Source organism: Macaca mulatta, chromosome 9 (genome assembly GCF_049350105.2).
Source record: "Macaca mulatta isolate MMU2019108-1 chromosome 9, T2T-MMU8v2.0, whole genome shotgun sequence".
Classification (NCBI taxonomy): Eukaryota; Metazoa; Chordata; class Mammalia; order Primates; family Cercopithecidae; genus Macaca; species Macaca mulatta.
In genome coordinates this window covers 7,786,537-7,813,593 of record NC_133414.1, presented here as the reverse complement: position 1 = coordinate 7,813,593, position 27,057 = coordinate 7,786,537, and the positions used below count along the sequence as shown (strand labels likewise).

The following is a 27,057-nucleotide window of genomic DNA, read 5'->3' as shown; positions in this document are numbered from 1 at the left end:
GCTCACGCCTGTAATCCCAGCACTTTGGAAAGCAGAGGCAGGCAGATCACCTGAGGCCAGTTCAAGACCAGCCTGGTCAACACGGTGACACCCCATCTCTAATAAAAATACAAAAATTAGCCAGGCATGGTGGCGCACACCTGTAATCCCAGCTACGCGGGAGGCTGAGGAATGAGAATTGCTTGAACCTCGTAGGAGGAAGTTGCAGTGAGCTGAGATCGTGCCGCTGCACTCCAGCATGGGCGAGAGAGTGAGAAACTCAGTCTCAAAAATAAAAATCAATAAAAATAAAACATGAAGTCTATCAATTAGAAGAAAGACTGAGACAGCTCATTCTCCCCAAATGCAGGCAGGAGACACTCTGTACTTGAACATCCTGTTGAAGGGAAGATAATGAAGCGGTGAGTTGGCAGCTCCGTGGTGCATCTGCCATAAACATCAATTAAAGACTCTTCTTCCCCCACGAGAAGACCAGAGGTTCACTTCGTCCATGTATTTCAACCAAGTATTTTATTGGTCTGGCAACTGCAAAATATACAAATTTCTGAAAGGCATCTCCTGTTGGAAAGCTAGCATAGCTTTATATCCCAGGTCATTAATTCAGACAGATACATAGAACACAGAGAAGTCATAGGTCACACATAGAAGGCTCCCAAACCAATTAAAAACAAAACCCAATCTCTACGGCTTTCTATTGTTTAGGCTCCTTATACATATTAAATAAATAAATAGCACATCTGCTATCAAAATAATACAAAAATAAATTTCAAGTATTACAAACGAAAATATCATTGGTGTGGTTCCAAACAGTTTTTCTTCTCTCCCAAAACGAAGAGCTTTGCCCGTGGTCTCAGGACAGAATAAGGAGAGGGGGAAACTCACCCAAAAACAAATAGACAAAGTTAAAAATATTGGTCCCCGTTATTTTTTTTGTGGGGTGGGGAGTTGGTAAGAATCGGTAGACGCCAAAATTCATGACTGTAGCTCAAACCCACCCCTGCCCCGTCCAACGTCCCCTCAAAAGGCAGGTCACTGGCTTGCAAAGTGGGCAGTGTTCTCCTTTCTGTAGAATCTCCCTCCCTGTCCAGATTCATGTTCCCTCTCTTCCCATCTAGGCCCTTCCCAGACTAAAGGCCCGTGTTAGGCCAAGGCTTCTATATTTAGGTATTGATTTTAGCTAGTCAGAGGGGAGAGGGGAACACAGCTTTATCAAGCCCCTATCTGTATCGAACTTCAGAGTTGATGTTCAAAGAATGAGGCCTGCGAAGGGGACACGAGAAACTATTCTCGAGAGCAAAGCAACAGGCCTTTCATGTCAAATCGAAAAATACAACCAAGTGAAGCACAATCATGCACCCATGCACGCCCACCCCCTACCCACACACTCTGATGAGACTCAACATCCAGGGAGAGAGAGAAAACTGTGTGAGTCTGGAGTTGCACGGGAATGCAGACAGCGGCATCCTCTCCAGCAGATGCCAGCCAAAGCGGGTGTGATGGGCAGGGAGGGCTTGAATGGTTCAGCGTGAAAATCCCCCACTTGATTGTACGATATCTGAAGCACAGCCTCAGTTCCTACTCAATTCCAACCGGGAAAAAAACATGCGTTCTTTAAAAACTCTTCTCGAAAAACAAACAGCAACAGCTCTTCTTGAAAAACAAAGAGCAACGGCTCTTCTTTCCACGCCCAGTTTCAGCTGTCTAAATCCCCCGCCCTCACCCAGGACCTGTCCCTTGAGCTGGGAGGAGGATCTCGGGGCTCACAGCAGAAGGCAGGAAAGAAAAGTGACCTTTGGCACCAGCTTTGAGACGTCCTGAAAAGGGTCATTTGGACAAACTCTGCTGCCTGCCGAGTTTCCAAATGGTTTCATCTGGGCACGAGACCCCCCCCGCCCCACCTACCCCAGGGTTTGAGGCAATGACAAGAAACCAACAGGCTGAGACGACAGGTCCCATGCTTTCCATCACCACAGAAATGTCACGGATGCCATGAAGGGAAGGCCAGGACAAAGTCCACTCTTCCGACTTCCCCAAGGCACTGGCAGAGTGCCAGGCACAAGGCAGACGCTCCAAGACAGTGTGCAGGCAGCTCTGGAAGCAGCAGCTGGGAGTGAGGCCTTGCTCGGGCCACTGTCCCCACCTGGGAAGAGCAGGGACAGTAATGCAAGTGCTGGGGAAGGACGCCAGGTGTTCCACTCCCCACCTTCAGAGGCTCCAAGCCCCCCCAGGGCAACACACCCCAACATCTACGTTCCTGAAGAGAAGGTGTGACGCTCAGGTCACACTTCCGCCATCAAAAAAGTGCAAAAGCCAGCAGCTCCAGGAAAGTGTGTCTCAGCTCCCCCCAAGTCCAGGTTGGAGGAGAGAGGGGCCCTGGAGGGCCCAGTTCTCATATTTCAGCAAAATACTCCCCTCTCCCCGGGCAGCCAGCCTGCCCTTGAACATCTTTGGAGGCAGAACGCAGGCCTGGAAGGTGTGCGGACCCGCGGGACAGCCAAAGTGTGGACCACCCAGCCAACTTGCATATCGGCTCAGGGACTTCTTGCAGAAGACGCTCCAACCCAACACCTATCCAAGTCCATTCCCATGAGGCGTCTTCCCAGGTCAAGATGCATCAAACAGCCACGTGGAAGTTTTTACCCATTCCTTGACCTTCAGCCACTAGGAGCTTGCCTCCTTTAATTTTAGGATTCTGCCACCAGTGTGGTCTTCCCAGCTCCAAATGTGCCAGGAGATCACAGAAACAAAATAATGGCACAGTGTCCCCAGCGGTCTCTTGTCAGGACCAGCACTCATCACTCTCCCCTGGCCTTGTAGGTCTCCGAAGCTGGACACTCCTAGGAAACCCAGAGAGTGGAGGTTGGGGCCCCGCGGCTAAAGGCAGGGTGCCAGGGACCCACATGGCTTTCCGGTGTCCAGTGGCTGAGGGGACACAGGGTGCCAAGCATGGTTCTCTTCGGCCAAGGCTCCCCCGCTGCTCCATCCCACCCTCTCCAGAAGAAGTCCTCAGGATACGTTGCGCCTCGGGCAGAGGGCAGGACACAAGCTAAGCTGCAGAAATGGAAACGGAATGGAACCAACACGTCTGCTTCAGTGTTTCCTGGAGGAGTCGGCGCTGCTCCGGGAGCCTTTCATGTTCTGTTTTCAGGAGAAAAGAAAGGTGGGGAGGGAGTCAAGGTTTGCAGCTGGCTGGCTTCTAAAGCAGAAGACGCCGAGTCATGCAAGGGAGAATTCTTCCCTCCCTCCATCCCGGACAGAGAACAGGACCCAAGAAAGGTGCTGCCAATCCCACAGGCGGAAGACAGCCCAGGTGGGCCCCAGAACATGACGGAAGATAACCCCAGAGTCTCAGAGAAGGGGCTGGGCGCCAGGCCAGGAGCCCGCCTGGTGGGGGCCGTGTGGCTCCGGGAGGACCGTGAGCTACGCAGTGCTAGGCGCCAGGGACCACAGGAGCCTCATGCTCATGACCCCATAGAAATTCCACAAGGGGAACCTCACCGGCCCCAGCCAGGCAGATGAGCCTGGGGCCTCCAAAGACACCCAGGCCCCTTCCTCTCAGCTCAGCCCACAGCAGAGCCGCACTCCCAGCTCCTGCACCCAGATTCTGGGAACACAGCTTGACAGGCAGAACACAGGTGATACATGGAATGGCTGGACATGGTGGGGAGGCCCAGGCGGGAAGCCAGGCAGAGGGGGCTGTCGCTAAGACCCTGCCCCACTTCTGATCACAATGGCCCTCGCAGGGAGTCCCACCCCTAAGGCACTGGCCAGTACCAACCCCCCCCCCGAAAACATGTTCCGATATTAGTGGGGAACATGACTGACTGCAGCCACTGCACAGCAGGCCTCCTTCCCCGACCTCCTTCCCCTACGCCTCAAAAAACAAGAAAACATACAATGTTTAAAACTATTCTCTCCAATCCTCAGTGTCTCCACCCAGACTGCTCTAAAGATGGTGGGAGAGCCCAGGCACACAGGGCCACCACGGCCCACGCCCACCCCACACAGAACTGGGGGTCCGAGGCTGCAGCCATCCACAGGGAGGAAAGTCACAGGGCTGGGCAGCATCAGAGCTCTCGCCCAGGCCTGGGCTGGACTCAGGAACCCAGGTGATGGGTGCCCGCTGGGAGGTAATAGGTGCCTGCTGGGGGGTGATGGGTGCCTGCCGGGAGGTGATAGGTGCCTGTCAGGAGTGATGGGTGCCCACTGGGGGATGATGGGTGCCCACTGGGGGATGATAGGTGCCTGCCAGGGGATACCGAGTACCTGCTGGGAGGTGATAGGTGACTGCCAGGGGATGATGGGTACCCATTGGGGGTTGATGGGTGTCTGCCGGGGGATGATGGGTGCCTGCTGGGGGGTGATAAATGCTTGCCGGGAGGTGATAGGTGCCTGTCAGAGGGTGATGGGTGCCCATCGGAGGATGATGGGTGCCCGCCGGGGGGTGATGGAAGTGATGGGTGCCTGCCGGGAGGTGATAAGTGCCTTCCAGGGGGTGATGGGTGCCCATCGGAGGATGATGGGTGCCCGCCGGGGGGTGATGGAAGTGATGGGTGCCTGCCGGGAGGTGATAAGTGCCTTCCAGGGGGTGACGGGTGCCCATCGGAGGATGATGGGTGCCTGTCGGGGGTGATGGAAGTGACGGGTGCCCGCCAGGAGGGGGGGTTCTCTCCAGAGAGCCCTGGGTCCTCATATCTAGGGAGAGCCCCAGCCGGGCTGTGGGATCAGAGAGCAGGGCTGACATTTCCCTCCACATCCGCTGGCTCCGACCTGTCCTCACCACCACCAGCCCACGGCTTCCGGCACCCACAGATGATGGCGATGCAACAATGACAGTGGAGAGCCTGCAAGACCGGGTGACGTCCACGTCCTTCACCCAGGGGCCCCGGCTCAGGACACGTGGGGGGTGAGAGACAGACTAGAGAGGACCTCACGACAATGGTGCTGCACTTCACACCCTTGGCATGGAGACAAATGAGCCCCGCACTGCACGATGGCCAGTCTGCACACAGACCCAGGTGCCGTGACGCGGTGCAGAACGGAGGGACATGCACCCAGGCATTTACCTTCCACGGTTAGTAAGGAGAAAACTTTGAGAAAATGTGACAGACAGTTCGTCTTTCAAGCAGAGTGGGGAAGAGGAAGAAACAGGTTGGAAAAGGAAAAAAAAAAAAATCTTTAGTAGGGTTTTCTAGTGTGCATTTGAAATTTTAAAAATGAAGGTTGCATCACAAATGCCAGGTGATCTCTCGATCCCAAGCAGCCGGCACAGCCCCCAGGAAGGCACTGCAGAGCGCCGGGTCCGGACATTCGTTCACCCCCATTTTACTGGGAAACCAAGATCACAGGGGTCAAAAGACTCTAGGCCAGGTGCAGTAGCTCACGCCTGTAATCCCAGCACTTTGGGAGGCCGAGGTGGGTGGATCACCTGAGGTCAGGAGTTCGAGACCACCCTGGCCAACATGGTGAAACCCCATCTCTACTAAAAATAAAAACATTAGCCAGGCGTGGTGGTGGGCGCCTGTAATCCCAGCTACTCGGGAGGTTGAGGCAGGAGAATCACTTGCACCCGGGAGAAGGAGGCTGCAGTGAACCGAGATTGCACCACTGCACTCCAGCCTGGCAACAAGAGCAAAACTCTGTCTCAAAAAAGAAAGATTTCAGGCCACTGCCTTGAGACCCCAGGGGTTTCCCCTTCCCAAGTCTGAATGTTCCTGCTGCCCCAGAGAAGAAATCCCTCGGGTTACAGAAGGGTATCCAAATGCTGACCCAATGCCAGCGAGCCCCGAAGTCTCCACAGGCCCAGGGCACCAAGTTCCTCCCTGACAAGAACAGCACTGCCGTCCGCCATGCACTTCCTAGGGGCCAGATGTTCTGCTAAGTGCTGTATCTAGAGTCCCATTAGGAAAACTTTATGAAGTTATTATCTCCATATTACAGATGAGGAAGCTGAGGTCCTAGAATTGCTTTAACGTGCCCGTGCCAAGGACAGAGGCCAGGAGGAGTAGAACCAAGACGCAGACCTGGCTCGGTCTGACTTTCATCATAAATTCTGGTCACAGAGCCCAGGTGGACTCCAAGAATCAGATGTGGCTACAATCCTAGACGTGGGGTCACACACCCAGAATGGACAGGACAATGGGACTCCAGAGTGAAATTCCGACCTGAGTCAGGTGCGATGGGTCCACAGGATGTATTTTTGCTGAGCAGGAGGGATTCTAGCAAAGGCACTATAATGTCAGTCTTGGAGATGGACAAGATCAGCTTTAGCGGGTCGGAGACTATCCCCGAATGGTTCTTCCTAGTACAAAGACTTCTTTCCTGGCAACATCAGGCCACGGGTCTAACGCAGGGGTCCCTAACCCCTGGGCTGTGGACCAGTACCCAGTCCATAGCCCATTCAGAGGCAGGCCACACAGCAGGAGGTGGGCGGTGGGCGGGCCAGCCAGCACTAACACCTGACTCAGAGGAGCATATATGAACCCTACAGTGAACTGTGCACACGAGGGATCTAGGCTCTGCGTTCCTTCTGAGAATGTAATGTCAGATGATCTGAGGCAGAACAGTTTTATCCCCAAACCATCTCCCACCCTGCTGTGGTGGGGAAAATTCTCTTCCATGAAATGGGTCCCTGGTGCCAAAAAGGTTGGGGACTGCTGGGCTACAGGATCAGGACACGCACAGATATAAAACCTTCAGGCTCCAAATGCAAAGGCAGGTTTCCCACAGGGAGAAGCCCAGATCCTGAAGTGCTGCACACTGGCCCGGCACATCACAGACACTGGCCCTGAGGATGCAGGGCGTGCCCCCAGAAGCTGGAAGTTAAGGGCAGGCCCACCTTAGGTAAGCAAAGCCTGGCCGTGGGAAGCAGCTGCAAGGGAGTGGCTGTGGGGGGACACGAGGGTCCAACAGCTGCCTATGCCTTGCAGGCTGCAGGGCAGGGGCCTCAGGACAGCAGCAGGGAAAGGTGAACCCTGCTGGAAGCACGGAGCAGTCACTCAGCCCCTCACCCATTAAACGGGGCACTGACTGTCCTTCCGATCTCTCAGGGTGGTCTTAAGGAACGTGGGCATGGGGGACACTGGCATATCCTCTGGCCCTTCACCCCTTCGCCACCAAAATCTGAGTGCCATGCCCAGCCTCTCCTGTTTCCAAAACCCAGCCATGCTTTTCAGTCTCAGGCTGCACTCCTCATTACACCTCTCCAGTTTCTGCATAAAGTAGCAAAGGTAACTTTAGGAGCAAAGAGGAAATAAAGGGGAGGTGTGTTTTTGGGGGGCACGAGGGTGACACTTCATGGTGGCTGTCATTAAGGTTCTGTGGCAGAAAGTCCTCTGCTCCCGGTGGGGGCAGGATCCCAGAGTGGTGGGAACACAGCCCCAGCTATCCAGGGGCTGCCAGAGCTAAGACTGAACCTGAAACTCTGCAGAGAGCTCTGGGAGGAGCAGAGGTGACCACATGGGTTAGAGATGGAAGCCGCACCCAGCCCTGGGTGTGACTATGACGCTGAGCAGGCTCCACCCCAGGACAAACGGATCCTCAAGAAGGGCTCCACTTGGAACTCTTTCGGGGCATGGGGGATCCTCATGGGGCGGGAGAGGCTTAGAGCTCAGGCCCCAGCACACTCCCACTATTCACACAGGTTTGTTTTACAGATGAGGCTCTGAGTAAGTTTTCCTTTCAAAACAAGACACTCCTGGGGCAAGAGGGGGCTTTAGGGCTAATGGCACCTGGCGCAGATGCAGCTCGCCACCGAGATCTGATTCGGAGAAGGAAATGTGGACTTATGCTGAGCCCTAAACCACGGCCATTACAAACCACGACCTGCAGCCCTGAGGGTCACGGAGAAGCCAGCTGTCGTGCGGCGGTGTTGGAACACACGCAACCGTAGTGGAGCCACCACCACCTCCTGCACCCTTTTCTAAAAACATTCAGGAATCTCTCCTCCCTGCTCCCACGCCCATCTCCTCCTTCCCCCGTGAAGACCTCGGATCACAAAACTGCTCTCATCCTCAATATTTTAACAGGCAGGAGGCCAACTGAGCAAGCAGGAAGAAAGCGGTGAAGCAGCAGCAATGATCGGAGAGATACTTACAGACAGGCTTGCCCTAGCAAAGGCTGCGGAGGAGAAGCAGAGAGAGAAGTCAGTCAGGAGGCGCAATCTGCAGGGACGAAGCCCTGCAAAATCCCAGGCCAGCCCAGCCAGCAGCTTCAGATGTCCCTAAGAACCTGGCCAGTCTGAAGGACTGTCCTCCCGACACCAGGGGCAGCTCTGAAGCGGACGGGAGGATGCAGCCCCTGCCACTGCGTCCTCCACAATGGAGGTCTGTGCAGCTCAGGATGTCAACCCCCTTCCCCAGCCTGGTCCCCCCAAGCATCAAAGCAGCGGCCTCTGAACTTCCAAATACAACCGCACATTTCCATCAGAACGGATGCCACAGGGACACCATTTCCGTTCTGCTGGCTTTTCATAAAAACCCTCAGATCTGAGACCCACCAGGGAATATTTATGAGGGCTCTCCCAATCCTGCCCCCGTCATGTGGAAAGCTAAGGAGACTGAGGGCCTGGGAGGAGAAGAATCTGGGCGATTAAATGCTGCACTCATGTTAGTGTTGAACTACCACCAAAGCCAGGCCTCCAGGCTTCCGCTAATCACAGCCACCTCACCGTGTCTACGTGTCCCCACCACGTGCCCGACACTGGGCCTGATGCAGGGCACGAATCCCCCCATCTGATCTGCATTCTGCACTGCCACTGTTCCCCCACTGCCTGGATGAGAAAACTGAGGCCTGCAGAGGTTAAGTGACCTGTGGAGGCTGCGGCATCTCGCAGGTCACATTCCAGACACCACCAGGTCTAAGGAAGTCTCGGAAAAAGCGGGAAGAGGGGGCAGACTGAAGAGGATGCTCAGAGCCGGCAACAACATCCGGCTCATCAACAAACCTGACCGGACGCTGCACTAGGCTGATTTGTGGGGCCAGGCCTGGTGGGTGGAGGTGGGACAGACCCTTGGGTGGTACCTGAATTTGAGCCCAGAAATTTCTACATCTCACATATTTGCAAGGGTTCCTGGCTCTAAAGGAAAAGACCAGTTTTCTGAAAACAAATCAATGTCTAATAACCAAAATCTTCCAGCCTGTAACCTTCAAAACTAATGAAATAAGTGAAATCGGGTTGGTTTTTTTTTTTTTTCCTGAGACGAGTCTCCCTGTCGCCCATGCTGGAGTGCAGTGGCGCCATCTAGGCTCACTGCAACCTCCACCTCCCGGGTTCAAGCAATTCTCCTGCCTCAGCCTCCTGAGGCTGGGATTACAGGTGCCTCCTCAGCTGGGACTACAGGTGCCCGCCACCACGCCCGGCTGATTTTTATATTTTTAGTAAAGACAGGGTTTCACCATGTTGGCCAGGCTGGTCTCAAACTCCTGACCTTGTGATCCGCCCGCCTCGGCCTCCCAAAGTGCTGGGATTACAGGCGTGAGCCACCGTACCCAGCCTTGTTTAGGTTTCTCACTACCGCTGGGATAACCATGTTATTTACGGGAGAAAGTGGCCACTCTCTTTGTTTTAGAAATAACCATTCACAAATGTGAACGGGTCTTGGACATCTCACTCTTCCTTCTGCACTGCCTGCTTCTACCCTGTAAAGACCCCATCCTCAGAAAGGAGGCGAACGCAGTCACAGTTGTCACCAGCAAGGAGAGTCCCCAGGGCCTCAACTTCGGAGGGTGCTTCTCATGTTCTCCCTCAACACACATGTGTGTGCACATGCCCCCGTGACACACGTGCACAGACACCTACAACACACACATGCACACTCACACACACACCCCCACGCATTCCTGCAAACACACACGCAATCGCAGATCTGCGGCGTCACGCCCGGCATGCGTCCCCCAGGCAGGAAGGAAAGGGGAGTGCACTGACTTGTCCGGGCAGCTGCGTGGGCACCTCCGGGGGCAGGCAGCTGGGCAGGGCGGCCGAGGTGGAGGCCACATGCTCCTCAAAGCTGTTGATGCGAGGCTTTTTGGTGGGCTCGGGGCTGGCTAGCGGGGTGACACTATTGCGTCTCATGAGCGGGTTAGGTCCCTTCTTTGCATCCTAAGCAAGACAAAGACAAAAGAGAGAAAGGCGACAGTTACAAAGAAGGGGAGGAAAATTAGCCCCAACAAAGTTTATCTGCTCCTGGATTTTAGGGAGGCAACAAGACTGACCGAGGGGAGTGGCCGGGACCATGGACCAGGGACTGCGGACCAGGGACTGTGGACCAGGGACCACAGACCAGGGACCACAGACCACGGACCAGAGACCACAGACCATGGACCAGAGACCACGGACCAGGGACCACAGACCAGGGACTACGGGCTGCTGAGTGTGTGGCAATTCCCAGGCAGCAAGAATGGGGGTGATTCCCTCCCATGCCCCTTCCTCGGATGGTTCCAAAGGATTCCCCACACAGACAAACACGGTGCTTGCAAAGCAAGGAGGGAAAGAATGATAATCACAGCAGAGCATGAGGTCGGAGAAAAGAGCTTTGCTTCCAGCCTCTCTGAGAGCTGAGGACGGGCATCTAGGAGGGACAGGCTGGGCCTGAGGCTCCCAGGATGGGGAGGGGAAGGCACCTGTGCTGACTGCCTTCCGCCGACCTGAGGCCATCTGTACTCCACAAAGGGCACCCTGGCTCAGGATGGGGCACGGAGGCTGCAAAACCAGCCTGGAGACCAAAGGGGCAGAAACCTCGCAGCAGGAAGCAGGTTCTGCCGGCCAGGACCAGACCCAGCCCTCCCACGGGAGGGACAGCGTGATGGGGTGCGGGCCTCCAGCCTCAGAACCGGGGTCTGTCTCCGTCATGGCCCTGCCCCATTCCCTGCAGGGAAGAGCTCCAGGACCGGCTCAGGCCCAATCCCATAGCTGGGGCAGTGGTTCCCTGACCGGGGCTGTTGTCATATGGCTAAAGGCAGGACAGCATCCAGTGACCCATATTCCGAAGGGGAGGGGGTGACAGGGACCAAGGCGGCCAAGGGACCCCGTCCTCTCTCAGGTCAGCCCACCAGCCAGGCAACTGCCAACGACTGGGCAGACACCTCATCCCTTCATGCCAAAATCTGACGGCCAAGCTTCTTGGGACAAGGACAGTCACCTGTTTTGGGAATGCCATGATGGAAAGTCACGCTCGGTCTAAGAGAAAGGTCTGACTAGTACTAGCAAAGTGTTGTACTTTTGGCAGCCTGTACACCGTGAATTCAAACTCACTTTCACAACGCACATCCACCTGGGCAGAGGTCCACTCTACTCAGTCAGAGGCAGCCTGGCCCACCTCCAAATGTCAGGCCTCCCCACAGGGTAGAGAGCAGCCGCACGGCCAGGCCTCGAGGTCTCCCGAAACACCTCCCCACCCGCCATCCCCCAGGCCTCCGCTCTCCACGCCACTCCTCTTTTAACACCGTGTTCTTGGCGGCTCTGAGCCTAATGACATGCACGTGGCGGCGCAGACCTGCTGCTCCTGTTTGAAATAGTAACTCTGGAGACTGAAAGCACGGGTTTTAGCTGCCAGAAAGGAAAGGCACCAAGAACTGTGCTATGCTGATGTTAAAAGAGAACAGAGGCTGGGCACAAAGGCTCACACCTTTATCCCAGCACTTTGGGAGACTGAGGCAAGAGGATCACTTGAGCCCAAGAGTTCAAGACCAGCCTGGGCAACAAAGCGAGACCCCCATCTCTAAAAAAAACGAATAAATTAAAATTAGCTGGGCATGGTGGTGCGCACCTGTAGTCTCAGCTACGCGGGAGGCTGAGGTGGGAGGATCGCTTGAACCCAGGAGGTTGAGGCTGCAGTGAGCCGTGATTGCGCTACCACACTCCAGCCTGGGGAACAGACTGAGACCCTGTCTCAAAAAAAAAAAAGAAAAGAGAGAGAACGTATCTTCCTCACTAATATTCACATCTCGAGCTCAGCAGAAATGGGAAGAAGAGGACACAGGAAGGAAGAAAAAAAAAGAAAAGGCCACAGAACAGATGGGCAGGAACACAGAGGTGCTGAGGAAGGCAGCCAGCAGACCCATGGCCACATACAGACCAGCACCTGCAGGAAAGCGGCCCTGGGGCCTCCTGAGCACCCATCACCCACCAGGGCTATCGTGTGATGATGGCCAGGATGAGGCTTGGGGCCTCCACTCACCTCTGACCTCTCCCGGTGCGTGCTGACGGACTCCACATTCAGGTAGATGGATTCCACACGGCAGCCTGGAGGGCGTGGGATGGGGGCAGAGGAAGCTGCTGTTAAAGGGACAGCCCCGCTTACAGCCCACGGCCACAAGAAGCTGCTGTGGCCACCTTCAGGGGGATAGGGCTTGGCAGGGGTTGCTACTCACCATAAGCGACAGGCGTCAGTTTCAGGACAGTGTGAAGAGGGCATTTCAGGTAGGGCATCTCCTCTGAAATGGAAATTGTACACCCACAATTAGAAATGAGACACAGCCAGGCGTGGTGGCTCAGGCCTATAATCCCAGCACTTTGGGAGGCCGAAGCAGGTGCATCACCTGAGGACAGGAGTTCGAGACCAGCCTGACCAACATGGCAAAACTCCATCTCTACTAAAAATACAAAATTAGCCAGGGTGTGGTGGCACGTGCCTGTAATCCCAGCTACTCAGGAGGCTGAGGCAGGAAAATCGCTTGAACCCGGGAGGTGGAGGTTGCAGTGAGCTCATGCACTGCACTGCAGCCTGCGCAACAAGAGCAAAACTTTGTCTCCAAAAAAGAAATGAGACATGAGGGTGGGGGAGGCATAGAAAGACCTCTATGGTCCCCCCACAAGGACCCTCAGAAGCACTGTCGGGCCGGGGCACCTGTCCCCAGCCACAAGCTGCCCCGGGCAGCAGATGGCCCCAGAAGAAGACTTTAGCCCAAAGAGCACCATCAAACCAAACCAAAACACTCGCCCTCACAATGACTTAACAGTTGGGGAAAAAAGTCACTCCCAAACAACGTAGGTCTGTCTAGGGATTCAGCTGCACTGGACTGGACATGCTAAGACTTAACATTTCAATCTGATTGTCAGAGTTTTCCGGGCTGTTTGTTCCTTAGAGGGTACTGAAGAGAAGAGCAGCCCCTACCCCAAGACAAGACCCTGGGATGTGTGGAGCCGGAGGTGGGTCTCGGGGAGGTGTTTATGAAGCAATGGAGTCCCAGGCATCAACCTGGGCTCCACGGCATTTCCCAAGGGCTTCAAGGAAGCACTGGACAGAGAGGACCTGAAGCAGCCAGGAGCTGACACCTGTGCCCTTCTCCTAACACCCCATGGCACAGCAGCCAACACAGGACAGGCCACGGCAGGTCTGCAGCTGACCCCTCGAATGCCAGTCCCCTCCTCCCTCCATCCCGGGACCCCGGCCTGCCCGAGGTACCTGCGCTCTTATCCAGGAAGTAGGCCAGCAGGCAGCGCAGGACGGCCTGGTGGCAGATGACCAGCACGTTCTCCTGCCGCTCCAGCTCCATGATCACCGGCTCCAGGCGCTGGACCAGGTCCTGGTAGGACTGAGCACAGAGGGCCGGGCCCACGTGAGCTCAGGGTACTCGGGAGGGGCTCTGCCACTGGCCATGGCCTGTATCAGACCGGCCAGAGAGCCATGTAAAATCAATCACCCATCATCAGCAGTGGTTGAGAAGCGGCAGGGTTTAACGTGGACTACTGCTCAGCCATCAACAGAGTGAAGCCCTCCCCCGCTCCCACACAGGGGAACCTGGAAAACCCAATGCTGTGTGAAAGAACCGGGCCCAAAGGCATGCGTGGCATCTGATTCCATTTACATGGAATGCCCAGAATAGGCAGATCCAGATGCAGGAAGCAGACGGGCCGGTGCCGGGGCTGGGTGGGGCAGGCGGGAGCGGCTGCTAACAGATCTGGGTTTCTTTGTGCAGCGAGGGAAAGGCCTGGAATATGTGGTGATGGCTGCCCGGCACTGTGAGTACACTAAAATGCGCTAGATCATAACTTTAACCTGAGGAAAATGGTCCCTTTTATGTGATGTGTATTTTCTATCAATTTAAAAATGTAAAAAGCAGCAGAAGGGCTGTGACTTTAGAAAAAGACCAGAAAAGGCTCTCTGCTGTGCTAACCAGGGCCCCGGTGTGTAAGGCCCAGTCTGAGGCCAGAGGACAGTAGGGCACAGAGGCCTGAGGCACGACACTGCTCAGCAGGGCACGAGCAGGGAGGACACACCCGGGCAAGGAGGACACACCCGGCCTAGGAGGATCCCATCTGTAGAGGAGGCAGCAGCATCCTCAGCCACAGCCACCCGGGCACTGTGCTTGGGGAGGCACAGACGCTGCCCAGGGGATGTAGAGCCACCCCTCCTGCCAGCCTGCCCACCACCCTGCCCAGTAGACCATCACACACCACCTTCCTCCTCTCCCACACGGTTCTAGGTCCCTAGGGAAACATATCTCATTTCTGCTTATGGGAAAATGCACTTCTCCCCAGGCTGTTAGAAGGTTCAGTTTGGGGGGACTCAATTCCGAGGTGGAGGGTGTAGGAGCCCCCAGAACCCACACGGAAGCGAACTCCCTGAAGGGGTGGCCCAGCCCTGCACAGCAGTGGCCGTGTGCGCTGGGGTCCCTCAGCCCGCCCCAGCCTGCGCTCACCTCCCCGGTGGGGTAGCGGTAGTAGTACTTGTCCTGCTCCCGCAGCGCGTACTCCTCAGGGTAGGTGTCCCTGATCTCCTCGTAGGTCAGCTCCTCACAGACGCCCTGTGGGGACACAGTGGTCACTCAGGGGAACAAACCACAGGGGTGTCTAGGGCCTCTTGGGAAGCCGTTCCATGCCCGCCTCACAGGACTCACCGCGTCGATCTCATTGAGCGCCTTCCACTGCTCATACGGCAGCCGCAGCGCCTCGGCCGTCTGGATGGTGCTCTTCAGCTGGCTGGTCCACACGCGCAGGTCCTTCAGGTTCTGCTCCTCCACGAACTTGCTCAGGGCACTGGCAAACTGAGAGGTGGTGGAGAGGGGCCACTCATTCCAGATGCCCGCAGCTCCTCCAAGAGCCAGGGGCTGGAGCAGGCAGCCCACGTGGGGCTGTGCACTACCTGCTTACACCGTGGGGGCCCCAGGCCACTCGGACAGCCACAGTAGCACACACCCTCCCCAGAGACCAGGCTCAGCTCTTCCTTCCCCCCTCTTCCTAGTGCACAATTGCTCACACATCACACTCGTGCAGAGATACACACACCACACACAAATACACACACACATACATACATACAAAGTAACACAAAGACACACACACACACAAAGCCACATGGATAGGCATAGACACATACACATACAGAGATGCACACAGATATGCATAGGGACACGCAGGCACACACACAGATAACACACACAGCAGGCATACCAAGTAGCAGCAGCAGCAGCGCACACCTCCCCACCCACCCTGCAGACCCTGCAACCGCCCTGCAGCCAGAGCGGCCCATGCCGCAGCACACCCCGCACCTTCTTGCCCCGGCTGGACAGGCCCGAGTCGCCCCCGATGCGGCCCTGGAGGTTGTGCTCGTTCTCGCCATGCCGGCACAGGTAGATGGTGCGCGGCTGCACGTGGATGTTCATCAGGTAGTACACGATGCGGCTCTGGATGTGGTCCTGCACCCGGTTCACCAGGAACCTCCGGCCCACGTCAATCACCTTGATCAGCGACAAGTCCCTGCAGAGAGACCCCACCAAGGACCACAGCTCAGGCCACTGCCCACAGCGGGACGTACCCGGCCTGGCCCGGCCGGTCTCCAGAAGATGCGTTCCCCAGGGAACAGCAAGGCAGGACTGTAGGCCCCTCCAGAGCACAGACCGAATCCTTCTAAGCGGCAGAGCATGTGCGTGCAACAACTCCCACAGCTGGTGTCTGGCTGTGAGACTGGCTTGCCTCCCAGAAAAGGGGGAGAAAAAATTTTAAAAATGGAGATAAAAAGAAAGGGGCCTATGCGTGGCTCATGCCTATAATCCCAGCACTTTGGGAGGCTGAGGCAAGAGGACTGCTTGAGTCTAGGAATTCAAGACCAGCCGGGGTAACATAGCAAGACCTCATCTCTACTAAAGAAAAAAAAAATTAGCTGGGTGTGGACAGCCACACCTGTAGTCCCAGCAACTCAGGAGGCTGAGGCAGTAGGATTACTTGAGCCCAGAAGTCTGAACTTGCAGTGAGCTATGATCATGCCACTGCACTCCAGCCTGGGAGACCCTGTCTCTAAGCAAGTAAGCAAGTAATAAGTAAGTAAGTAAATAAATAAATGGAAAGAAAGTAAAGGAAAGAAAAAAGAAAGAAACTATCAGAGGGACAGTAGCAAGATCAGCCTCAACTCTATGTTGACTTCCTATACTTCTACAGTGTTCAAAATATTCCCACTGAATATGGTTTGTCATCAGGGATTGTTTTTAAAAGATATTTTCAAAGAGATTTGATAAAGGTATCCAGCAGCTGTGTGTGAATCACCTGAGGCCAGGAGTTCAAGACCAGCCAGGGCACCATAGCGAGACCTCATCTCTACAAAAAAAACTGTCTTAAAAAAAATTTTTGTTTTTAAGGTATCCAGGAGCACATGCTTTGTGGGAACATCAAGAATGCAGTAAGAACTCTCATGTGGGTCTGCGGAGACGGCCAGCCATGGGAATCACCTGTCGCATTTGTCGGGGTCTAGGGGCTGGTAGCTGGCTTCATAGCAACTGATTCTCTTCATGAAGTCGTCCATGGCTTCTGCGGAGTTGCAGTCTTTGTAATCCGGGCTGGAGATTTTAACTTCCTGCAACACCACAAAGGGGCGGCTGATGAATCACGCGGGAAGGCTTTCTGCCGAGATTAAGCAGGATTTGGGGCTTTCAAAAGGGGAGCGCACAGAAGCCTCAGTACAAAGATGAGCCGGCCCAGCATGTAAGAGAAAGGGAAAAAGATCCTGGGGGCTGAGTCACAGCCTGATGTTACACGGGGAGGATTCCCTGGGGAGATGGAGAACTGCAGCCGGAAGGACAGAGACAGGAGACCCACGGGGATTCCATAAAGAACACCTCTGAATGCTCCAGCAAGTCAGGATCTGTCCCGTGCCGGAGGCACCGCCAGACAGCCTGGCGCTCAACTCAACCGAGCTCCACGTGGGCACCTGCAATGCTCCCCGCGCCGGGAGGAGGCTGCTGGTTCTAAGGTGCGCTCAGGAGTTCCCAGAGATGCCTCTGGCCTTGTGTGGCTTCTCCTCCACCCCTCAACCACCCGAGGCAGCCCCAGTGTGACCAGTCTGTGGTTAACTGCTTCTCCAACTAGGGCTGTGCCTGCTCCTTTGCAGGGCTCGCTCTCCCAGGCAACAACACAGGTCTACCAACACCCACAGTGGCACAGGCCCCAGAAACCAGGTGGATTTTAGGGAAACAGCATTTCTGAATGCCTGGGCTCTTTTTCTCATCAACCACTGCTGTCACTGAGAGGCAGCCACTCTTCAAAGACTCGAGTCAGTGGGGAGTTGTGTCTCTGTCCTGGCAGAGTTTCAGCTGGGGAAGATGAGAAAGTCCTGGGGATAGTATGTGGTGGTTGCCCAACAATGCGAATATAATTTGCTGCTGAACTGCGCATTTAAAAAACGGCTAAGATGGCGGGGTTTGGTGGCTCACGCCTGTAATCCCAGCACTTTGGGAGGCCAAGGCGGGCAGATCACTTGAGGTCAGGAGTTTGAGACCAGCCTGGCCAACATGGTGAAACCTCTGTCTCCTCTAAAAATACAAAAAAATTAGCCGGGCATGGTGGCACACGTCTGTTATCCCAGCTACTCAGGAGGCTGAGGCAGGAGAAATGCTTGAACCCAGGAGGCAGAGGTTGCAGTGAGCCAAGATCACACCACTGCATTCCATCCTGGGCAACAGGAGACTCCATCTCAATAAATAAATAAACAGAATGGTTAAGATGGTAAATTTTACATTATGTATATTTTACCACAATTTAAAAAAAAAATCTAAGTTCACAAATGCCTGGATCTACAAAGCTGCTTTGAGATTTCATCAGAAAGAGATTTCTGAACACGGCGGGTTGGGGCAAATGATTATCTGTTAGTGGACAACCAGACAAATGCTAAACTCCTTGCTAAGCACATCGGTGACCGCTCACTGGGAAAAATGACTTCACAGCTGCACCCTGCTGTCAACTGAGGGGAATGAGGAGTGCCGAGCCCAAGAAAGGTGGCAAACCCTCTGTTTAGGTGATTTCCTCGTACTCTGAGCCTCCTCCTTTGCACCCACTGGACAAATCTAAACTGACTTTTCACAATTCAAATAGCCCTTCCTGAAACAGGAATTCATTTCCTAAAGATATCTAGAAATACGTCCACCACCGGGGCTAACACATCTAGAAATACGTCCACCACCGGGGCTAACACATCTAGAAATGCGTCCACCACCGGGGCTAACACATGCTTAGCATCCCCTCTAAAGATGCAAAGATGCCAACACCACAGCGTCCCAGTGTACGTTTTCAGAACTGCTTTTCTTTATAGAATTGTCATATTCTAATATGTTTAAGCTGAAAATTGTCTCCAACACAGGGTGGCGGCCTGTAGTAAGTCTCCATAGTAACAACTCCTGTTTATATATATTGCTATCAAGTGGCAACACTGGAGAAATTCATCAAGTTATGGTGCCAAGTGCCCTCAGTTTATCTGGGCAAGCTCCCGTGCACAGCACAGACAGGAGGGTTCGTGGCAGGTTCACGAGATGCATCGGCAGGAAGACAGTCTCACCTCCCAAACTTAGGGGGCTGCTGAGCCCTACGGACTCTTGCCACTGCCCAAGCATTCTTACCTCCCGGAGCCGTCAAAGCAAGCGACCCGCTGCTGCCTCCTGTCCCGCTGGGGGCAATGAGATGCCCTCTGCCCCGGCAGCCCCATCACCACTAGCTGTCAGTCTCCTGCCACCAACAGAAACTACTCCTGTCTCCCTGAATTATTTCCTACGTCCCATCCAAGCCTGCCCACTGCCCTAGATGGAGCTAGTCCCTCACAGGACAGGCCTCTGGGTTAAAAACGGCTCTGTAGGTCTGACCTCCCAATCAACAGCCAACTGGGGGCTGCTTGTCCTAAGGGCTCAGCTGCGCTTCCGAGCCGGACCCAGTCCCCCGCTTCCTCAGACTGCAAATGTCCTTGTGGTCTACACTGCTGCAGGAGCCTGGGGTTCCCAGCTGTCTTACCATGATATTGGAGGCCACAACTGTAGGGTCGTCACACACGGACTCGATGAAAAATGCCTGGTGGAAGTGAGGTGGGGATATTAGAAAACAAACACCATGAAGGACCAACCTTGCCATCACTGCGATGTCATCGTCCGGACAAGGTGGAAGCACGCCACCCACCAACTCCCACAGACAGGAAAGGCCACCTCCTCACTGCTGCCTCCCGCCACCACCCCTCTGGGACACCCCACGGCCCCCAAGAGCCCTACCACACAAAGGCCCTAATTTAAGGCCGCAAAACGTGGGCAGCAGGAGAGGAGGGACTGAGCAGACTCAGGAACATGGGCAGCAGGAGGGGAAGGACCAAGCAGGACTCAGGCTGCTTCCTGAGGCCTTTTCCTGTCTCCCGAGCCCTCTAGCACAACACAAGATGCTCAGCTCACCTTAAAGTCATTTTCTTTGGCAAAATGAAGGATCATGTGTCTCCTCTCTCTGGTAGTATTGGTGGCATCGAAAACCTGATGTGGAGAGCAAAGGGCCAAGAAGACGACTCTAAGTTTGAGTTTAACAACGTTTACCAGAACAGCAAGGATGCCAGGTCATCATCTCCAGCAATAAGTCCCAAAAGCGCTTCAGGGGAGCTGGTGCCTGCCCACAGTCCCCTCCAGGGCGCACCCACGGGGCAGGCCTCCCCCAACTACCAACAGCACTCAGGGGTGGTAGCATGGGGGGAATACCCCAAAAGCAAACAAGCAAAACAGTAACGTACAATGGGACAGTGTACAAGGAAGGGCCAGTGGTCCTGTGGGCCACCCAGGTCCTGCCCACCCTGGAGGTGGGGGACTGGCCGCAGAGGGGGTGGGTCCCTGAGTCCATCCCACATCTGCCTTCCTGAGCCACTGGGCTGCCCTGGCCCCCTGGTTTCCTCCACCCTCAGGGCCAGAGGCACAGGTCTCAGTACACCCCAGGCCAGTGAGGACGCCCTCCTGGGTGGGACTGGACACTGAGCCAGCTACATTCCCTGGACTTACCGCAATTTGTCCCCCTTCTTTCGCCAGGTAGCTTTTGACATCTCTCAAGGCAGCTAAGGCACACTGCCTGGAATGCACAAGAGATGCCAAATGTCAGCGCTAGTGCATCCGCTGGGGCAGCCCAAGAAACCCCCGACGCACCCCGACAGGCAGAGTAACTGGTGGTTCCATTCTACACTGCTCAGCACTGGGCAGGCTGGCCAGCGCCCCTCAGGCCCAGAGGCTACCAACCTGGGGCCCTGCACAGGTGGCTTCAGGCACCCTCGGGAGGCGGTGCTGGTGCCAGGCTGCACACGGGAACCACTCCTGGGGAGCTGCTAAGAAATGGCTGCCCAGAGCCACCCACAGAGTTGCGCTAACTGGTCTGGGGTGGGGCCTGGCATCAGGGGTTTTAGCATCCCCCAGGAGACTCCAGCCCATGCAGCCGGGGCCAAACACCCTTGCACTAGGGTTTCACAATCAACTCGCACTTAACAAGAAATCCTTTCCAAACATAAACAGACACTGTTGGCAAACAGGACTTGCTAATTCTCAGTGAGGGTGCTTCTGCGGCTGTCCCAGTGAGGGTCAGCTCAGTGAGACCCTCAGGGAACAGATGAGAGCAACCTCAGAGGGGCAGGGGGGCTTGCTCCCACACTGCACAGCCCTGAAGGCCACCAACAGGAGCCACCCCGCAGGCCGGCTTTCTCTGCCTCCTACAGAGCCTGGCTCAGAACAAAGCAAGCTGAAGCCAGCAGCCCAGCCTTACTCCCCCGGCCCAGCCTTACTCCCGCGGCCCAGCCTTACTCCCGCGGCCCAGCCTTACTCCCCCGGCCCAGCCTTACTCCCGCGGCCCAGCCTTACTCCCCCGGCCCAGCCTTACTTCCGGACTTTCATGGCTTCCTCATTGTCGGGGCGGAAGAAGTTGTAGGAGCTGTACTGCTTCACAGCCTCCCGGCGATATTCCCCGACGTTGAAAACTGTGGACGGGAAAGAGGAGAACAGCCTGGATGATTGAGCAGGAGGAAGGGGCCAACTCACACTGGGATCGTGGGATCGACCAAAGGCAGAGCCACCCAGCCAACCACGCTGACTGAATGAGATGATACAACATGGAAGCAATGCCGGCACTCAGTCCTGCGCTACCCTCAACTCCTGAGGACAGCAGGCCACAGGCAGCCGGCTTCCCCAGTCCAGCTGCAATGCCCCTGCCACATGCTCTGCAACACTGTCCCCTCCAGCCAAGTCTACAATCCCAGTCTCATCCCAGTCTCACGATATCCTAAACCAGAGACTGACACTGTGAAGATGGGTTGGGGGAGGCCCCAAGTCTAGCAAAAATAGGGACAACACATTTCCACCAATGGTATCAGAAAGTGAGTGGGGTCTCACGCCCACTGCCAGATCTAGGTCAGCCCTTCTGCCGGTGCAGCCGCCAGGGCCAGGGCCGGGGGAATGTGTTCCATGGTTCCTGGGCACTGAGCTGGGCACAGCGGGGATGGTAAACACAAAAACCATGCCCTCAAAAGAGGGGTGGGTGGGAGATGAGCAAGGGTTAAAAAATAACCAGTTGGGTACAATGTTCACTATCTGGGTAACAGGTTCACTAGAAGCCCAGTCCCCATCAATATGCAATATACTCAAGTAACAAACAGGCACATGTACCCCTAATCTAAAATAAAATTAAAAAAAAAAAACCAGTGCCTATCCACCTATCCACAAGATGTGCACCATCTAGTTGGGAAGACCAAGCAGAGATTCTTAAACGCATCATCTACAACAGCGGTCCCCATCCTTTTGGGCACCATGGACCCCTTTCGTGGAAGACAGTTTTTCCATGGACAGGGAGGGGCTGTGGGTGTATGGCTTTGGGATGAAACTGTTCCACCTCAGATCATCAGGCATTAGATTATCATAAGTGGCACACAACCTAGATCCCTCACATGCCCAGTTCACAATGGGGTTCACTCCTATGAGAATCTAATGCCACCGTTGATCACACAGGAGGAGGAGCTCAGGTGGGAATGCTTACTCACTGCCACTCACTTCCTGGAGCCCGGTTCCTAACAGGCCACTCACATAGCAGTCCACAGCCCGGGGGTTGAAGTCCCTTCATCTATGGTATGCAGTGCTTAGGGCCATCAGCAGAGGAATGTTAGCTAGGACTGAGTGCCACAGGAATGTAAAGGACTGAGGTGGCCGGAGATGGTTTTGAAGGAGGTGAAATTTGAGTCAGGGCAGGATTTAGGGGAGTGGGAAAGAGAATGGCCAATGAGGAAAAAACCCCAACAGAAGAAGGGTGTACACACAGTGTGGAGGAGGATCCAGCTGCACGGGAGGCAGGATCAGACTCCCCGACCAGGGGACAGATGTGCCTGGGGTGGTCCTGCCTGTGAAGCCAGCAACTGAGCTGGAAAGGTCAAGTTTTTGCATTTGCAGGGGACTGGCCTCAAGACCCAGCCTCACCTTTTGTGGGGACGCCAATCCAGTTGAGGTAGCGAGTCAGCTTCTTGGAGATGTAGGTCTTGCCCCTGGCGGGGAGGCCCACCATGACGATGACGGTGGGGGAGTTGGTCAGCTTTGGCCCACAGGCTGGAAAAACAAGCAAGAAGGGTGTGTCATGGACCAAGTGACCGGAGAAGAGGAGCAGAGGCCACGCCCAACAATAACGCTGAAGAATTTCACCAAAAATATTTTTGAGACAGGGTCTCACTCTGTTGCCCAGGCTGGAGTGCAGTGGCCACCAGAGGTTACTTCCGCCTTGAACCTCTGGACTTAAACAATCCTCTGGTCTTAGCTTCCCCAATAGCTGGAACTACAAGTGTGTACACCACCATCCCTGGCTAATTTTTTTTATCTTTGTAGAGATGGGATCTTGCTGTGTTGCCCAGGCTGGTCTCGAACTTCTGCAATCCTCCCAGAGTGCTGGGATTACAGGCATAGCCACCATACCCAGCATTCATTGAAATTTTCATTTCATCTCCCCATCCTGCAGTCCCTGGCATTGTACCAGAGAGGGACCAGGCAACCCTAGTGGCCACAGCCCCCCAGCCACTCCCTGTCCCTCAATCCTGCCTTTAAGTTCTACTTGGCAAAGACAGTCCCAACACCAAATTCCCGAGCTGATACACACAAACCCAGCAGGGAACCAGTGACTGACACCACAGTGGAAGTGGAAATGCCCCTGTGGGTGGGAGGAAAGGACTGCTCTTGCCAGGGAGGGTGGGGCTCATAGTTGAGAGGGTGGATTCCAACACAACAAGGGGACAGAGCAGGGGTCTGGGGCCCCGGGGTCAAGAGACAGAGAGGCCCACCATCAATACCCGAACCTCCACACAGGAGGTATGGGCAGCATTTCTAAAAAACAAAAATCTTTAAAAACGTAATTTCTAAAAGTAGGAGTTTACAGCCAGGCACGGTGGCTCATGCCCGTAATCCCAGTACTGTGGGAAGCCGAGGCAAGAGGATCACTTGAGACCATGAGTTTGAGACCAGCCTGAGCAACACAGCAAGACCCTGTCTCTACAAAAAAATTAATTAAAAAAAAAAATTAGAAGAAAATGAAAAGAGTTTATCAAATCAAAGTAGGTCAGGGAGGCAGAATGCTAAAATTACCCCAGTGGACAGGTAAATCCTCCACGCCTGAGCCTCTCACCCTGTCTGACCCCCTCTTCTGGTGCCAGGCTCGGATGAACACTGGGGTACTGCCGAGGGAAGGGACGGTACGAAGCCTCAGGCAGGGGCCGGGGCTGTCTCCAGGAAACCTGGATATGCTCTTGCCTGCCAGCTCCCTCCTGGCTTCCACGGCTACACAACGGTCTCGGCATCTCAGTAAGACAGCACAGCAGGGAGCGGGGTTTTGCTGGGTTTTTCAGAAAGCAGCCAGAAGCCCCTGTTCTGGAAGCCAAGGACCGAGTATCTTCCCGGCTATCGCCTGGCCCTGAGAGTCTCAGGCAACTCCCGCATCCTGCCGACATGCAAGCTCCAGGGCCAGATGATACCCGCCAGCTCCCGCCTGGGCGGCACTGCCCAGCGCCCACTGCCACGTGCTCAGCCTGGCTGTCCTCACCATCCCCAGACACAGCCCGCATGGCCTGCAGGAAAACCTCTGAAAGCTGCACACAGAACCAGGCAGACGTCAGACTGGACAGAGGCCCTGATGTCCGAACTGAGCAGGCTTAGGCTGTGGAAGCCGCCACTCTCAGATGGGCAGTGGCTCAGGGAAGAAGCCCCTCTGTCAGCCGGATCCCCCCACAGGGCTCCAGACTGGAGTCAAGGTCCAGGATCTGCTCCTAGGCCTGGAGGCGGGGACGGGGAGGCAGGCATGAAATGTGGGTCTTTGTCCCCTCCACGCGATCTGGAGACCATTAGTGGCCTTCTCAGCAGGCAGAGTGAGGAGACAGACAGGCTATCTGCGGATGAGGAGATGCTCAGGAGATGCTAAGAGCCCTGGGCTGGCATGCCCTTGGTGTCCAGTGACCTAGAACAAACAGTTCCTTGAAAACAGACGCTTTTCATTGCCCAGGGTGAGCCAGGCATCCTGAGCACGTAAGTGGAACAAACAAGCACAAAGCACCCAGGGGCTTTCTTGTGTCCCCAGGAGCACACAGAGAGATGGTGGCCTCCCTGAAAGCCAGTGAGGCACACCCCACTGTGCCCAGGGTCATTCTGGCAGCTGTAGCTGCCACATCAGAAAAGTAGCAGCAACTCCTTGGAAACAATACCCATCCACTGACTCCTTCCCCAGGCCAAGGGGCCCTCCTGGTCCTACCAGGTGTCCCCACCACACCGCTGCTCCTAAGGACACCCAGATATGCAGAGACCGATGCACACACGTACTTTCAGCTGTGCACATGTGCAGAATATCTCTGTCAGAACCACGCCAAGGAAGCAGAGGCTGATTGATTTATCCAATAGGGGATTATGTCTACACATTAATCATAGGAACAAATATCCTCTGGCAGTAGACTTTTAGGGAGGGAAAAACAACAACAATAAAGACAGCAGAGTAAATACCATAGGGCAAAAGTTCAGACTGGATTTCAAACCCAAATAAACCACCAGTCCCTTCTTGGCAAAGCAGAGCCATTCTGCCTATGTGCTGGTTTCTCGTACAGTGAGATTCAAAGAGAGGGGCGCCAGAGGTGTCTGCAGCTGTCCCTCCCTTCGGACCACCCACCACTGTCTTGGACAGATGAGGTGATCACAAATCCTCACTAAATCTTCGAGTCTTACTTTCCAACCCCGGCCCCTTTTAAAACCTCATAGCACACCTCATGTTTCCAATTCTGTGACCCTCAGTTTCTTCTCTTCTCAATGGGCCTTTTTAGCACCAAAAAGGAGACACCCCCACCTGCCTCATCACCCTCCCTGGCAAGACACAGTGATTAGAAAAGATAGGTATTGGCTGGGCATGGTCTCCCACCACTTTGAGCAGCAGAGGAGAGCAGACCACCTGAGGTCAGGAGTTCAAAACCAGCCTGGCCAACATGGCAAAACTCCGTCTCTACTAAAAATACAAAAATTAGCCAGGCTCAGTTGCAGGCACCTGTAATCCCATCTGCTGAGGCAGGAGAATCACTTGCATTCGGAAGGCAGAGGTTGCAGTGAGCTGAGATTGTACCACTGCACTCCAGCCTGGGCAACAGAGCAAAACTCTGTCTCAAAAAAAAACAACAAAAAAATTAGAGTTTAACACAAGATTTTCCAAAGAGTAACTGTGTGTCTCATTTCATTTTATGTAAATGTTTAATATTTTAACTTCTTTTTCACACACACAAAGTTTTGAAAGTTGTGAAACTTAAATGTATTTAGATGTGGACTTTATATGCCAATTGAAACATGCCTGGGGGAACACAGATGTCACTGCGTTACAGGGGAAGGAAGCAACTGTGTAAAGACCCTGGGTAACAGACTAAACACCCGAACTGAGTCTGGGGAACTCATGCGCAAAGTATTGTCGTGGTTATGACCATGGCCACTTCGGCAAATCCTCCCAGAAAGTTATCAAGTCCCAAGTACAGAGCTTCGATTCTCCAAGGTTGTTACGTTCACGACACGCTCGCTCGCTGGGCACATGTACCAGGTGCATGCACTGTGTACCCGTGAGATAGAGGCTACTTGGGGAAGACAGGGTCAGCGTGGCTGAGTAGTGCCTTTGGGCCAATGTCTACAAGCCCGCAGTACCATCAGTGTACAACGCAGATTGCCTACTGGGGCCCGTTCCCTGCAGTTAAACGTACACAGGAAGTCAAAAGAAAACTGAAGGCTGGCTGGTGAACACTCAGCTGTGGGATACAGTGACACAAGGAGCCAGTTATGGAAAGCAGCAGCCAGATGGATGGTGAATCCCTCACCTGGACAGTGAGAGGCTGGCACCCCTGGGTTCCTATTCCTGCTCTCCCAGCTAGATTAAGTTACTAACCTCTCCAACGGTGTGCAGTGCGCAGACAGACAGGCAGCGGCCCACACGGCCTGTATCCCCCACTGACTCAAACCCTAACACAGAATGCATCCCCAGAAAATAAACTGTAGGGGCTACCCAGGGATAAGGCAGGATTTCTCTAGGACATCACCCACCCCGCTTCCTTAAGGTAGAACACCATCAGCCAGTGTAACTCCCTACCGAGATGAAAGTCTATCTGTATTTGAGTACCACATCCACCTTTCTTCAGACTCAATTTCCTGCGGTGTCTATCTAAATCCTGAGCAAAGACAAGCTAGCAGTTTGTCTCATTTCACTGTATTTAAGAAGAAAGAAAAAAAAAAAGGCCAGGTACAGTGGCTCACGCCTGTAATCCCAGCACTTTGGGAGGCCAAGGGGGCATCGCTTGATGCCAGGAATTCGAGACCAGCTTG

General features: G+C 54.6%; 1 protein-coding gene across 12 annotated transcripts in view; it reads right to left on the bottom strand.

The window, feature by feature from the left end:
- Nucleotides 1–491: 491 nt before the first annotated feature.
- The window catches only part of PFKFB3 (6-phosphofructo-2-kinase/fructose-2,6-biphosphatase 3), a 90,820-nt gene continuing 64,254 nt past the window's right edge, over nt 492–27,057 (bottom strand). For 4 of the 12 annotated variants that reach the window (XM_028825949.2, XM_077945702.1, XM_077945698.1 and 1 more), the window contains exons 2-16: nt 22,666–22,791; nt 21,083–21,179; nt 20,221–20,287; nt 19,633–19,707; nt 19,208–19,264; nt 16,663–16,787; nt 15,490–15,697; nt 14,839–14,985; nt 14,641–14,745; nt 13,404–13,533; nt 12,370–12,432; nt 12,177–12,241; nt 9,926–10,099; nt 8,096–8,118; nt 492–3,138 (exon numbers count right to left, since the gene is read on the bottom strand). In XM_028825949.2, the coding sequence (XP_028681782.2) occupies nt 3,132–3,138; nt 8,096–8,118; nt 9,926–10,099; nt 12,177–12,241; nt 12,370–12,432; nt 13,404–13,533; nt 14,641–14,745; nt 14,839–14,985; nt 15,490–15,697; nt 16,663–16,787; nt 19,208–19,264; nt 19,633–19,707; nt 20,221–20,287; nt 21,083–21,179; nt 22,666–22,791 (1,469 nt within the window). In that variant the 3' untranslated portion in view covers nt 492–3,131. The remainder of the gene's footprint in view (nt 3,139–8,095; nt 8,119–9,925; nt 10,100–12,176; nt 12,242–12,369; nt 12,433–13,403; nt 13,534–14,640; nt 14,746–14,838; nt 14,986–15,489; nt 15,698–16,662; nt 16,788–19,207; nt 19,265–19,632; nt 19,708–20,220; nt 20,288–21,082; nt 21,180–22,665; nt 22,792–27,057) is intronic. The other 8 variants (XM_002805545.4, XM_077945700.1, XM_001107535.5 and 5 more) reach the window with 2 other exon arrangements.